Here is a 15,633-nt window from a genome sequence, read left to right on the forward strand (position 1 = left end):
TAGCCCCTTTCACTGAAGTTCCCATTTGCTCCCTTGTCTTACGCACTTTATTTACCTCCTTCGAAAACATCTTTTTATTTCCCTAAAATCTAATGATACTCTCTCACCCCAACTCTCATTTTCCATCTTTTTCACCTCTTGCACCTTTCTCTTGACCTCCTGCCTCTTTCTTTTATACATCTCTCACTCATTTGCATTTTTTCCCAGCAAAAATCGTCCAAATGCCTCTCTCTTCTCTTTCACTAATAATCTTACTTCTTCATCCCACCACTCACCACCCTTTCCAATCTAGCCACCTCCCACGCTTCTCATGCCACAAGCATTTTTTGCGCAAGTCATCACTGCTTCCCCAAATACATCCCATTCCTCCCCCACTCCCCTTACCTCCTTTGTTCTCACCTTTTTCCATTCTGTATTCAGTCTCCCCTGGTACTTCCTCACACAAGTCTCCTTCCCAAGCTCACTTACTCTCACCACTCTCTTCACCCAACATTGTCTCTTCTTTTCTGAAAACCTCTACAAATCTTCACTTTCGTCTCCACAAGATAATGAATAGACATCCCTCCAGTTGCACCTCTCAGCACATTAACATCCAAAAGTCTCTCTTTCGCGCGCCTATCAATTAACACGTAATCCAATAACGTTCTCTGGCCATCTCTCCTACTTACATACGTATACTTATGTATATCTCTCTTTTTAAACTAGGTATTCCCAATCACCAGTCCTATTTCAGCACATAAATCTACTAGCTCTTCACCATTTCCATTTACAACACTGAACACCCCATGTATACCAATCATTCCCTCAACTGCCACGTACTCACATTTGCATTCAAATCACCCATCACTATAACCCGGTTTCGTGCATCAGAACCACTAACACACTCATTCAGCTGCTCCCAAAACACTTGCCTCTCATGATCTTTCTTCTCATGCCCAGGTGCATATGCACCAATAATCACCCATCTCTCTCCATCAACTTTCAGTTTTACCCATATCAATCTAGAATTTACTTTCTTACACTCTATCACATACTCCCACCACTCCTGTTTCATGAGTAGTGCTACTCCTTGCCTTGCTCTTGTCCTCTTACCAACCCCTGACTTTACTCCCAAGACATTTCCAAACCACTCTTCCCCTTTACCCTTGAGCTTCGTTTCACTCAGAGCCAAAACATCTAGGTTCCTCTCTTCAAACATTCTACCTATCTCCCCTTTTTTCTCATCTTGGTTACATCCACACACATTTAGACACCCCAATCTGAGCCTCTGAAGGGCAGTTACACATGACTTTCCAAAGCCTTTCAGGGATGACGACCAGACATTAGTAAGACAGGAAGAATATCACCAGTGGATCTCACCTTACGGTGATCAGAGGAAAGACTGTGAGATTCAAGATGAATAAAGATATGGGAGTTGAGGATTCAGAGGTTTTGGAAATGATAGATGTCTAAATCTTCGTAAGTTATTCCACTCAACTTTGATGAGATGCCAAAATTTACGTTTAGAGGGGGCTGCTGGAGGGGAAGGTGTGGATAAAACAGATACATATATGAGGGTGTGATCAGATGAACCAACTCAGCTTGAATGATTAGAGCTGAAAAACTCACCCAGAAAATTCTTACTTGACATTCTCATGTCTCACCTATAGTATCATAATAAAGCTCTCACATGTTATTATCCTTCTCATCACACCTATAGTATCATAATCCAGCTCTCCCATTTCATTATCATTCTCGTCACATCTATAGCATCATAATACAGTTCTCCCATGTCATCATTCTCGTCACATCTATAGTATCATGATACAGTTCTTACAAGTCATTATCATTCTCGTCACATCTATAGTATCATAATACAGTTCTCCCATGTCATTATCATTCTCGTCACATCTATAGTATCATAATACAGTTCTTACATGTCATTAGTCATGTTATCTTGTTCTCAGAAAGTTCTGTTTAACACATGGCTGAGTGATCTACTGTGGTGCTAACATACGTGTATTGCTATATAGTTGTGGCACGATATGTTATCATATTGCTATATACCTAAGTTTTGGTATGCTATTATATCTCTATATAACTTTGGTTTGATATGCTAATCACACGTAAACTTCTAACACGGTAATATAGCGTAGATGAACTGCGTATGTACATATATAGGTAGAGGTATTGTCTTGTTGAGAGTTACATTAACTTTAATAGTTCCCCCACACAAATACGTTCTTCCATATCATTCACGTTTTCTCCATAAACGTACGAAAACTCTCATCGGGAACTTAAATAATAATGATCACACCAAGGCAACTGGCAACATTAAGAATAGATATCTATCTTATCCCATTAGGAATTAACACGGATCCGGCTCACCTATGGCATGTGATAAATTTACACGCCTGCATTGTGTTAACCTTGCTATAAATTCTGATGAGACTTGCTTCTTCTTGTTATATGTAGTAATTACAGAGGAGGAAGAAGTAGGACAAGGGAAAGGACAGTTTGAAATGGAAGAGAAGACTGAAGTGCGTATAGGTGTGTCATGCAAGTTTTTGAGATTTGTGGATGATTATATGAAAGTTTGTAGGAGGTGCTTATATATATATATATATATATATATATATATATATATATATATATATATATATTTTTTTTTTTTTTTTATACTTTGTCGCTGTCTCCCGCGTTTGCGAGGTAGCGCAAGGAAACAGACGAAAGAAATGGCCCAACCCCCATACACACGTACATACACACGTCCACACACGCAAATATACATACCTACACAGCTTTCCATGGTTTACCCCAGACGCTTCACATGCCTTGATTCAATCCACTGACAGCACGTCAACCCCTGTATACCACATCGCTCCAATTCACTCTATTCCTTGCCCTCCTTTCACCCTCCTGCATGTTCAGGCCCCGATCACACAAAATCTTTTTCACTCCATCTTTCCACCTCCAAATATATATATATATATATTTTTTTTTTTATTTTTTTATACTTTGTCGCTGTCTCCCGCGTTTGCATGTTCAGGCCCCGATCACACAAAATCTTTTTCACTCCATCTTTCCACCTCCAAATATATATATATATATATTTTTTTTTTTTTTTTTTATACTTTGTCGCTGTCTCCCGCGTTTGCGAGGTAGCGCAAGGAAACAGACGAAAGAAATGGCCCAACCCCCATACACACGTACATACACACGTCCACACACGCAAATATACATACCTACACAGCTTTCCATGGTTTACCCCAGACGCTTCACATGCCTTGATTCAATCCACTGACAGCACGTCAACCCCTGTATACCACATCGCTCCAATTCACTCTATTCCTTGCCCTCCTTTCACCCTCCTGCATGTTCAGGCCCCGATCACACAAAATCTTTTTCACTCCATCTTTCCACCTCCAATTTGGTCTCCCTCTTCTCCTCGTTCCCTCCACCTCCGACACATATATCCTCTTGGTCAATCTTTCCTCACTCATTCTCTCCATGTGCCCAAACCATTTCAAAACACCCTCTTCTGCTCTCTCAACCACGCTCTTTTTATTTCCACACATCTCTCTTACCCTTACGTTACTTACTCGATCAAACCACCTCACACCACACATTGTCCTCAAGCATCTCATTTCCAGCACATCCATCCTCCTGCGCACAACTCTATCCATAGCCCACGCCTCGCAACCATACAACATTGTTGGAACCACTATTCCTTCAAACATACCCATTTTTGCTTTCCGAGATAATGTTCTCGACTTCCACACATTTTTCAAGGCTCCCAAAATTTTCGCCCCCTCCCCCACCCTATGATCCACTTCCGCTTCCATGGTTCCATCCGCTGACAGATCCACTCCCAGATATCTAAAACACTTCACTTCCTCCAGTTTTTCTCCATTCAAACTCACCTCCCAATTGACTTGACCCTCAACCCTACTGTACCTAATAACCTTGCTCTTATTCACATTTACTCTTAACTTTCTTCTTCCACACACTTTACCAAACTCAGTCACCAGCTTCTGCAGTTTCTCGCATGAATCAGCCACCAGCGCTGTATCATCAGCGAACAACAACTGACTCACTTCCCAAGCTCTCTCATCCCCAACAGACTTCATACTTGCCCCTCTTTCCAGGACTCTTGCATTTACCTCCCTAACAACCCCATCCATAAACAAATTAAACAACCATGGAGACATCACACACCCCTGCCGCAAACCTACATTCACTGAGAACCAATCACTTTCCTCTCTTCCTACACGTACACATGCCTTACATCCTCGATAAAAACTTTTCACTGCTTCTAACAACTTGCCTCCCACACCATATATTCTTAATACCTTCCACAGAGCATCTCTATCAACTCTATCATATGCCTTCTCCAGATCCATAAATGCTACATACAAATCCATTTGCTTTTCTAAGTATTTCTCACATACATTCTTCAAAGCAAACACCTGATCCACACATCCTCTACCACTTCTGAAACCACACTGCTCTTCCCCAATCTGATGCTCTGTACATGCCTTCACCCTCTCAATCAATACCCTCCCATATAATTTACCAGGAATACTCAACAAACTTATACCTCTGTAATTTGAGCACTCACTCTTATCCCCTTTGCCTTTGTACAATGGCACTATGCACGCATTCCGCCAATCCTCAGGCACCTCACCATGAGTCATACATACATTGAATAACCTTACCAACCAGTCAACAATACAGTCACACCCTTTTTTAATATATTCCACTGCAATACCATCCAAACCTGCTGCCTTGCCGGCTTTCATCTTCCGCAAAGCTTTTACTACCTCTTCTCTGTTTACCAAATCATTTTCCCTAACCCTCTCACTTTGCACACCACCTCGACCAAAACACCCTATATCTGCCACTGTATCATCAAACACATTCAACAAACCTTCAAAATACTCACTCCATCTCCTTCTCACATCACCACTACTTGTTGTCACCTCCCCATTTTCGATCTTCATTGAAGTTCCCATTTGCTCCCTTGTCTTACGCACTTTATTTACTTCCTTCCAGAACATCTTTTTATTCTCCCTAAAATTTAATGATACTCTCTCACCCCAACTCTCATTTGCCCTCTTTTTCACCTCTTGCACCTTTCTCTTGACCTCCTGTCTCTTTCTTTTATACATCTCCCACTCACTTGCATTTTTTCCCTGCAAAAATCGTCCAAATGCCTCTCTCTTCTCTTTCACTAATAATCTTACTTCTTCATCCCACCACTCACTACCCTTTCTAATCAACCCACCTCCCACTCTTCTCATGCCACAAACATCTTTTGCGCAATCCATCACTGATTCCCTAAATACATCCCATTCCTCCGCCACTCCCCTTACTTCCATTGTTCTCACCTTTTTCCATTCTGTACTCAGTCTCTCCTGGTACTTCCTCACACAAGTCTCCTTCCCAAGCTCACTTACTCTCACCACCCTCTTCACCCCAACATTCACTCTTCTTTTCTGAAAACCCATACAAATCTTCACCTTAGCCTCCACAAGATAATGATCAGACATCCCTCCAGTTGCACCTCTCAGCACATTAACATCCAAAAGTCTCTCTTTCGCGCGCCTGTCAATTAACACGTAATCCAATAACGCTCTCTGGCCATCTCTCCTACTTACATACGTATACTTATGTATATCTTGCTTTTTAAACTAGGTATTCCCAATCACCAGTCCTTTTTCAGCACATAAATCTACAAGCTCTTCACCATTTCCATTTACAACACTGAACACCCCATGCATACCAATTATTCCCTCAACTGCCACATTACTCACCTTTGCATTCAAATCACCCATCACTATAACCCGGTCTCGTGCATCAAAACCACTAACACACTCATTCAGCTTGCCTCTCATGATCTTTCTTCTCATGCCCAGGTGCATATGCACCAATAATCACCCATCTCTCTCCATCAACTTTCAGTTTTACCCATATTAATCGAGAATTTACTTTCTTACATTCTATCACATACTCCCACAACCCTTGTTTCAGGAGTACTGCTACTCCTTCCCTTGCTCTTGTCTCACTAACCCCTGACTTTACTCCCAAGACATTCCCAAACCACTCTTCCCCTTTACCCTTGAGCTTCGTTTCACTCAGAGCCAAAAGATCCAGGTTCCTTTCCTCAAACATACTACCTATCTCTCCTTTTTTCACATCTTGGTTACATCCACACACATTTAGACACCCCAGTCTGAGCCTTCGAGGACGATGAGCACTCCCCGCGTGACTCCTTCTTCTGTTTCCCATTTCAGAAAGTTAAAAATACAAGGAGGGGAGGATTTCTGGCACCCCGCTCCCGTCCCCTCTAGTCGCCTTCTACGACACGCGAGGAATGCGTGGGAAGTATTCTTTCACCCCTATCCCCAGGGATAATATATATATATTATGTATATATATATGTATATATATACACACACACATATATATATATATATATATATATATATATATATATATATATATATATATATATATATATATATATATATATATATATATATATATATATATATCTATATCTATATATATATATATATATATATATATATATATATATATATATATATATATATATATATATATATATATATATATATATATATATATATATATATATATATATATATATATATATGTATATATATATATATATATATATATATATATATATATATATATATATATATATATATATATATATATATATATATATATATATATATAATATATATATATATATATATATATATATATATATATATATATATATATATATATATATATATATATATATATATATATATATATATATATATATATATATATATATATATATATATATATATATATATATATATATATATATATATATATATATATATATATATATATATATATATATATATATATATATCATTGACTGAGTTTGGTAATGAGTGTGAAAGAAGAAAGCTGAGAGTAAATGTAGATAAGAGCAAGGTTGTCAGGTTCAGTAGGGTTGAGGGACAAGTCAATTGGGAGGTAAGTTTAAATGGAGCAAAACTGGAGGAAGTGAAGTGTTTTAGATATCTGGGAGCGCATTTAGCAGAGGATGGAACCATGGAAGCAGAAGTGAGTCACAGGGTAGGGGAGGGGGCGAAGATTCTGGGGGCGTTGAAGAATGTATGGAAGGCGAGAACGTTACCTTGGAGAGCAAAAATGGGTATGTTTGACGGAATATCGATTCCAACAATGTTATATGATTATTCGGAGGAGGGTGGATGTGTTGGAAATGAGATATTTGAGGACAATATGTGGTGTGAGGTGGTTTGATCGAGTAAGTGATGAAAGGGGGAGAGAGATGTGTGGTAATAAAAAGAGTGTGGTTGAAAGAGCAGAAGAGGGTGTATTGAAATGGTTTGGTGACATGGAGAGAATGAGTGTGGAAAGATTGACAAAGAGGATATATGTGTCAGAGGTGGAGAGAACGAGAAGTAGGAGACTAAATTGGAGGTGGAAAGATGGAGTGAAAAAGATTTTGAGCGATCGGGGCCTGAACATACAGGAGGGTGAAGGGCGTGCAAGGAATATAGTGAATTGGAACGATGTGGTATACTGGGTCGACGTACTGTCAATGGATTCAACCAGGGCATGTGAAGCGTCTGGGGTAAACCATGGAAAGTTTTATGGGGCATGGATGTGGAAAGGGAGCTGTGGTTTCGGTGCATTATACATGACAGCTAGAAACTGAGTGTGAACGAATATGGTTTTTTTGTGTGTTTCTGGCGCTACCTCGCTGTAGGGTGTAGAGGGGGGGGGGGGGGGTGGCGGGAGAGGGAGATGCTATTTCGTGTGTGGAGGGGTGGTGACTGGAATAGATGAAGGCAGCAAGTATGAATCTTTACATATGTATATATGTATATGTCTGTGAATGTATATGTATGTATACGGTGAAATGTATATGTCTGTATGTGTGCGTGTCTGGGCGTTTATGTATATACATGTGTATGTAGGTGGGTTGGGCTATTCCTCAACTATTTCCTTGCGCTATCTCGCTAACGTGGGAGTCGGTGGTTAAGTATAATATATATATATATATATATATATATATATATATATATATATATATATATATATATATATATATATTCATTTATGTATTTATTTTGCTTTGTCGCTGTCTCCCGCGTTAGCGAGGTAGCGCAAGGAAACAGACGAAAGAATGGCCCAACCCACCCACATACACACGTATATACATACACGTCCACACACGCAAATATACATACCTATACATCTCAATGTACACATATATATACACACACAGACATATACATATATACACATGTACATAATTCATACCGTCTGCCTTTATTTATTCCCATCGCCACCCCGCCACACATGGAAATAAAAACCCCCTCCCCCCTCATGTGTGCGCGGTAGCGCTAGGAAAAGACAACAAAGGCCCATTCGTTCACACTCAGTCTCTACCTGTCATGTAATAATGCACCGAAACCACAGCTCCCTTTCCACATCCAGGCCCCACAGAACTTTCCATGGTTTACCCCAGACGCTTCACATGCCCTGGTTCAATCCGCTGACAGCACGTCGACCCCAGTATACCACATCGTTCCAATTCACTCTATTCCTTGCACGCCTTTCACCCTCCTGCATGTTCAGGCCCCGATCGCTCAAAAGTGCACTTTCGTGTAACGGTCATATCGTCGAGGGAGATACAAGAATCAGATAGAAGACATAGAACAGTTAGTTGATATACTAGGAAGAGACGTAGCTATGACGCCGTTGGTGAATAAGTGTTTCCGGATGGTAGTGTTCGGATTGGTGGTGTTCGGGTTTGGCATCATGCCTGTCATAAAACTTTACATATATTGGAAGATCATGACAACAGCTGTTCGATACATCCTATAAAACAAAACTATATGTCATTATAAATATATCCTAAAGATGTGGAGGAAGAACACTAGTACACACAGCAGGTCAGGTTCAGGAGGAAGTGTAGGCGTGTGAAGAGTGATCAGTCCAACTGTTTGTTGCAGCAATACCCGATCCTGGCGGTGCGGCGCAACTCCTGGTGGGTGGACCCGTCCTCCGTCATGGACCCCAGCGGTGATACCGGCAGGGCCCGCAGTGCACGGGACTCCGCCGTCCAGTGCCCCTCCCCTCTCGGGTAAGTCTTCCTCTCCCTGGTGACGGTACAGGTGCTGCTGATTAGATAAGTAAAGTTGATATATACGTATGAATATGCTTCCACAAGTGTCTTAACTAGGTCCCTCCATGGCAGCCTGTATTCCCGTGGCTGCTTGACTTAATGCAGAGTTTAGCTGTCTTAGAAATCATTTGTGAGTGATCTGGTATGTTATGTGTTCGTTACTGGAAATGAATATTAAGTTTTCACAGTATATGTCACCTCCTGATGTGTGCCAGTGACAAAGAGACTTCAGCAAAATTTCCACGTATTGGAACCACCCAGTGGTATCAGATAGGGATGAGCCATATCTAGATATTAATACCGTTGACTGATTTCCTTCAGTTACAGATATTTCTCAATCATTCTTTTGTTTTTACCACACATATATGTCAGATTTAATTAGGCATGACTCGAATCTCTCCTGTAATAACATCTTACACTCAGACTTTCTCATGAAAAGATAAGACGGAAAATGTGCTCTTGGTCAGTGACTAATGTCTTCACTTTCAATCATTCATATTTCCACTTGGCTTTATATACACACGCAGGACTGGTGTTGCTGCATCCTGCATCATACACAACAGGAGAGGTACGACTCATTTCATGTTAAGTCCTTAACCTTTCACGTGAGCAGCTGATCATGTAGTCGTAGTGAACATTGATTGAGGTTATGTAGATGCAGAACATATGCACAAGATGAACACTATCGGCAGGGAGAGCCAGGGGGGAACACCGCCCCGGATCCTCACTCCGGTCCCCATCGAGATGTTGCCAGACTTATCAGAGGCGTGTGGCGACATCGCCTGCTTCCCACCCTCTCGTAACCCGTAAGTGACCGACCATTGTCCCGTCATTACTATTATCCTTATTGTTCTCATTTCTTGTAATGATTAAAACTTTTATTATGTACAGTGTATTTAGTCGCTGTCTCCTGCAATAGCGAGGTAGCGCAATGAAACAGATGAAAGAATGACCCAACCCACCCACATACACACGCATATACATAAATGCCCACACACGCACATATACATACCTATACATTTCAACGTATACATACATATGCATACGCAGACATATACATATATACACATGTACATACTCATACTTGCTCCCTTCATCCATTCGCGTCGTCACCCCGCCACACATGAAATGGCACCCCCATCCCCCCGCGCGCGCGAGGTAGTGCTAGGAAAAGACAACAAAGGCCACATTCGTTCACACACAGTCTCCAACTGTCATGTGTAATGCACCGAAACCACAGCCTCCTTTACCACATCCAGGCCCAACAAAACTTTCCATGGTTTACCCCAGACGCTTCACATGCCCTGGTCAATCCGCTGACAGCACGTCGACCCCGGTATACCACATCGTTACAATTCACTCTATTCCTAGCACGCCTTTCACCCTCCTCTATGTTCAGGCCCCGATCGCTCAAAATCTTTTTCACTCCATCCTTCCATCTCCAATTTAGTCTCCCACTTCTCGTTCCCTCCACCTCTGACATATATCATTTTTGTCAATCTTCCTCACTCATTCTCTCTATGTGACCAAACCATTTCAATATACCCTCTTCTGCTCACTCAACCACACTCTTCTTATTATCACACATATCTCTCTTACCCTTTCATTACTTACTCGATCAAACCAACTCACACCATATATAGCCCTAAAACATCTAATTTCCAACACATCTACCCTCCTCTGCATAACCTTATCTATAGCCCATGCGTTGCAACCATATAACATTGTTGGAACCACTATTCCTTCAAACATACCCATTTTTGCTCTCCAAGATAACGTTCTCGCCTTCCACACATTTTTCTACGCTCCCAGAACCTTCTCCCTCTTCCCCACTCTGTGACTCACTTCCACTTCCATGGTTCCATCCGCTGCTAAATCCACTCCCGGAAATCTAAAACACTTCACTTCTTCCAGGTATTCTCCATTGAAACCTACCTCCCAATTAACTTATCCCTCAACTCTACTGAACCTAATAACCTTGCTCTTACTCACATTTACTCTCAGCTTTCTTCTTTCACACACTTTACCAAACTCAGTCACCAACTTCTGCAGTTTCGCACCCGAATCAGTCACCAGCGCTGCATCATCAGCGAAGAACAACTGATTGGCTTCCCAAGCCCTCTCATCCACGAGAGACTGCATAATTGCCCCTCTCTCCAAAACTCTTGCATTCATCTCCCTAACAACCGCATCCATAAACAAATCAAACAAGCATGGAGACAACACGCACCCCTGCAGCAAACCGACATTCACTGGGAACCAATCACTTTCCTCACTTCCTACTCGTACACATGCCTTACATCCTTGATAAAAATTTCCACTACTTCAAGCAACTTACCTCCCACACCATATACTCTTAATACCTTTCACAAATCATCTCTATCAACTCTATCATATACCTTCTCCAGATACATAAATGCTACATACAAATCCATCTGTTTTTCTGTATATTTCTTACATACATTCTTCAAAGAAAACACCTGATCCACACATCCTCTACCACTTCTGAAACTACATCGCTCTCCCCAATCTGATGCTCTGTACATGCCTTCACCCTCTCAATCAATACCCTCCCATATAATTTCCATGGAATACTCAACAAACTTATACCTCTGTAATTTGAACACTCACCTTTATCCCCTTTGCCTTTGTACGATGGCGCTATGCATGCATTCCGCCAATCCTCAGGCAATTCACCATGAACCATACATTCATTGAATATACTTACCAACCAGTCAACAACACAGTGACCCCCCCTATTTTAGTAAATTCCACTGCAATAACATCCAAACCCGCCGCCTTGTCGAATTTCATCTTCCGCAATACTTTTACTACCTCTTCTCTATTCATCAAACCATTCTCCCTGACCCTCTCGCTTCGCACACCACCTCGATCAAAACACCCCTATATCTGCCACTCTATCATCAAACACATTTAACAACCCTTCAAAATATTCACTCTTTCTCACTTCACCACTACTTGTTATTACTTCCCCATTAGCCCCCTTCACCGATGTTCCCATCTGCTCTCTTGTCTTACGCACTTTTTTTTTCCTCCCAAAACATCTTTTTATTCTCCCTAAAATTGAATGATATTCTCTCACCTCAACTCTCATTTGCCCTCTTTTTCACCTCTTCCACTTTTCTCTTGACCTCATGCATCATTCTTTTATACATCTCCCAGTTATTCGCACTACTTCGCTGTAAAAATCGTCCAAACGCCTCTCTCCTCTCTTTCACTAGCAATATTACTTCTTCATTCCACCACTCTCTACCCTTTCTAATTTGCCCACCTCCCACCTTTATCATGCCACAATATCTTTTGCGCAAGCCATCACTGCTTCCCATTCTTTCCCACTCCTCTTACGTCATTTGCTCTCACTTTTTTCATTCTGTACTCATTCTTTCCTGGTACTTCCTCACACAAGTCTCCTTCCCAAGCTCACCTACTATCACCACTCTCTTCACCCCAACACTCTCTTTTCTTTTCTGAAAACCTCTACATATCTTCACCTTCGCCTCCACAAGATAATGATCAGGCATCCCTCCAGTTGCACCTCTCAGCACATTAACATCCAAAAAGTCTTTCTTTCACGCGCCTATGTAATTCAATAACGCCCTCTGGCCATCTCTCCTACTTACATACGTATACTTATGTATATCTCTCTTTTTGATCCAGGTATTCCCAATCACCAGTCCTTTTTCAGCACACTGGTCTACAAGCTCTTCACCACTTTCATTTACAACCCTGAATACCCTCTGCACACCAATGATACCCTCAACTGCCACATTACTCACCTTTGCATTCAAATCACCCATCACTATAACCCGGTCTCGTGCATCAAAGCTGCTCCTAAAACACTTGTCTCTCATGATCTTTCTTCTCATGACCAGGTGCATAGGCACCAAAAATCACCCACCTCTCTCCATCCACTTTCAGATTCACCCATATCAATCTAGAGTTTACTTTTTTGCACTCTATCACATACTCCCACAAGTCCTGCTTCAGAAGTAGTGTTACTCCTTCCTTTGCTCTTGTCCTCTCACCAACCTCACTCCGGTCCCCATCGAGATGTTCCCAGACTTATCAGAGGCGTGTGGGGACATTGCCTGCTTTCCACCCTCTCGCAACCCGTAAGTGACCGACCACTGTCCTGTCATTACTATTATCCTTATTGTTCTCATTTGTTGTAATGATCAAAACTTGTATCTGTTTATAAACTTAATTCGCCTCTCAAGTGCAGAGCAACATATACTGACAACTGTAAGTAATACGGTACTCCTCAACCATGTAACTAACTCCAGCCGTCCAGGATTCATTGGCTAGTTGAACCCAATAGGCACAAGGGTACACCTCTTTGGGGATCAGGTCAGGAAGCAATCATACCCAAGAATCATACCATCTTGTTTAAGTGCCGTACCATTGTGCTCAAAGAGTTAAGTCAGATAAGCCAGTGGAATAAGATGAAAGACAGGAAGTGTTGATACACGAAAGATAACATACAAGATGTTAACAGTATAGGTTTTATCATAATGTAACCCAGTACAGCAGCCATAGTAACGACATAATTTAACCCAGTACACTTGCCATAGTAACGACATTATGCAACCCAGTACAGTAGCCATAGTAACGACATAATGTAACCCAGTACAGATGCCATAGTAACGACATTATGTAACCCAGTACAGTTGCCATAGTAACGACATTATGTAACCCAGTACAGTTGCCATAGTAACGACATTATGTAACCCAGTACAGTTGCCATAGTAACGACATTATGTAACCCAGTACAGTTGCCATAGTAACGACATTATGTAACCCAGTACAGTTGCCATAGTAACGACATTATGTAACCCAGTACAGCTGCCATAGTAACGACATTATATAACCCAGTACAGTTGCCATAGTAACGACATTATTTAACCCAGTACAGTTGTTACAGTAATATCGTACTGTTATCGTTAAGGAGAAGGAGTTTCTTTTGAATTCTGTTGTAGTCGAAGTGTGGTAGGAGGCAGGAGACCAGTGTACGCCTATGTACAGTTGCCCACAGTCCTGGACAGTACAGTCAGTGTTGTTAATCCTAACATTGTGGTAGGTGTGAACCCTGGAAGGATCGACTCGTAGATCCGAATCATTCACAAGAGAGAGGGAGGCGAGAGGGGTCGGGGGGTGACTGATGGTGGAGGTAAGGGAGGGGGCAGAGAGGTCAGGGGGTGAGCAGAGGCAGAGGTGATATTCCACAACGTAGCAGACATGACACGACTCCATCACCCATGGAATCGACAACGATGACCTTAGGAAGACTTTCATTACGATTACGAATCCATCCACAAGGCGTTGGAATCGATTACAATGACGATTCCAAAGGTTTGTAATGGATAGTAATTACCAATTACAATACCGGAGGAAAACAGGACCAAGCAGATGTTTCATTGGCAGAAATGTGACTATGAATATTAGGCATAATTAGAAGTTAAAGTTAATGTTTTCAAAATAATGCCAAGACCACAAGGCTATAGTCGGTGTAACGATGTAAAAAATGCTATATTTCACCGCTACAGTGTCTGGTTGGCCAGCTGCTGGACCCAACTGAACGTAACCAGTTCTCGCCCCCAGCTCTCCCGTCCTCTGCTAACAGCGTAATACTTGCATCATAGACTTTTCTAGGTACTTTTTATATAATCTTTATAGTTTTTTCTATTTTCCCCCAGATTTACTATTTTCTGTGGAGGGCATAAACTTGAGCTACACAGTCGCAAGTAATCGTAATGTAATCATGATTACGATTACATCATGTCTATAACGTAGTACGAAACGAAGAGCAAAACAACAATACATTGTGTCAAGTATTAACTATTACACTTAAGTTGCTGTTATCAGCAGTTTAGAAATACTTTGGTGCATCGACATCAAATTCCTCCTCCACCTCTCTCTCTCTCTCTCTCTCTCTCTCTCTCTCTCTCTCTCTCTCTCTCTCTCTCTCTTGCCATGTCCATGCATGTTTTTTCTCTACTTTCAGAAAGTTTAGAAACACTGCTACTTATTCGAAGGGTGATAATGATAGGGAGTTGATCTTTCTACGACAGAATGACTTCAAGTAACGAGAAACTTATTTACAGTTTACATAATCCTCGCAATTGTAATCCTTTTCATCTTGATCATCCATAATGACTGATTATTATATGACTGTTTACACAGTGACCACCATCACTGCAACTACCTCACCAACATGGCACTGCAGTAGTTACTTCATCACTGTTGCATCCCCTGCATTTGTCCAACAACTTTTGCAGTGCCTCTTACCTCAGATAAGCTTCGCAAACTGTCAGTTACAAGCTCATCATATGATATGGTTCAGCAGACTGAGGGATATGGTTGACCGCCCGAGTCTCTCTCACTGT

General features: G+C 41.3%; 1 protein-coding gene across 1 annotated transcript in view; it reads left to right on the forward strand.

Moving 5' to 3' along the window:
- The window catches only part of LOC139753618 (uncharacterized), a 64,077-nt gene that overhangs the window by 36,012 nt on the left and 12,432 nt on the right, over positions 1 to 15,633 (forward strand). Inside the window, exons 6-7 of the mRNA XM_071670235.1 lie at positions 9,057 to 9,187; positions 9,922 to 10,035. Coding sequence (XP_071526336.1) covers positions 9,057 to 9,187; positions 9,922 to 10,035 — 245 coding nt within the window. The remainder of the gene's footprint in view (positions 1 to 9,056; positions 9,188 to 9,921; positions 10,036 to 15,633) is intronic.

The sequence above is a fragment of the Panulirus ornatus genome, chromosome 15 (genome assembly GCF_036320965.1).
Source record: "Panulirus ornatus isolate Po-2019 chromosome 15, ASM3632096v1, whole genome shotgun sequence".
NCBI lineage: Eukaryota > Metazoa > Arthropoda > Malacostraca > Decapoda > Palinuridae > Panulirus > Panulirus ornatus.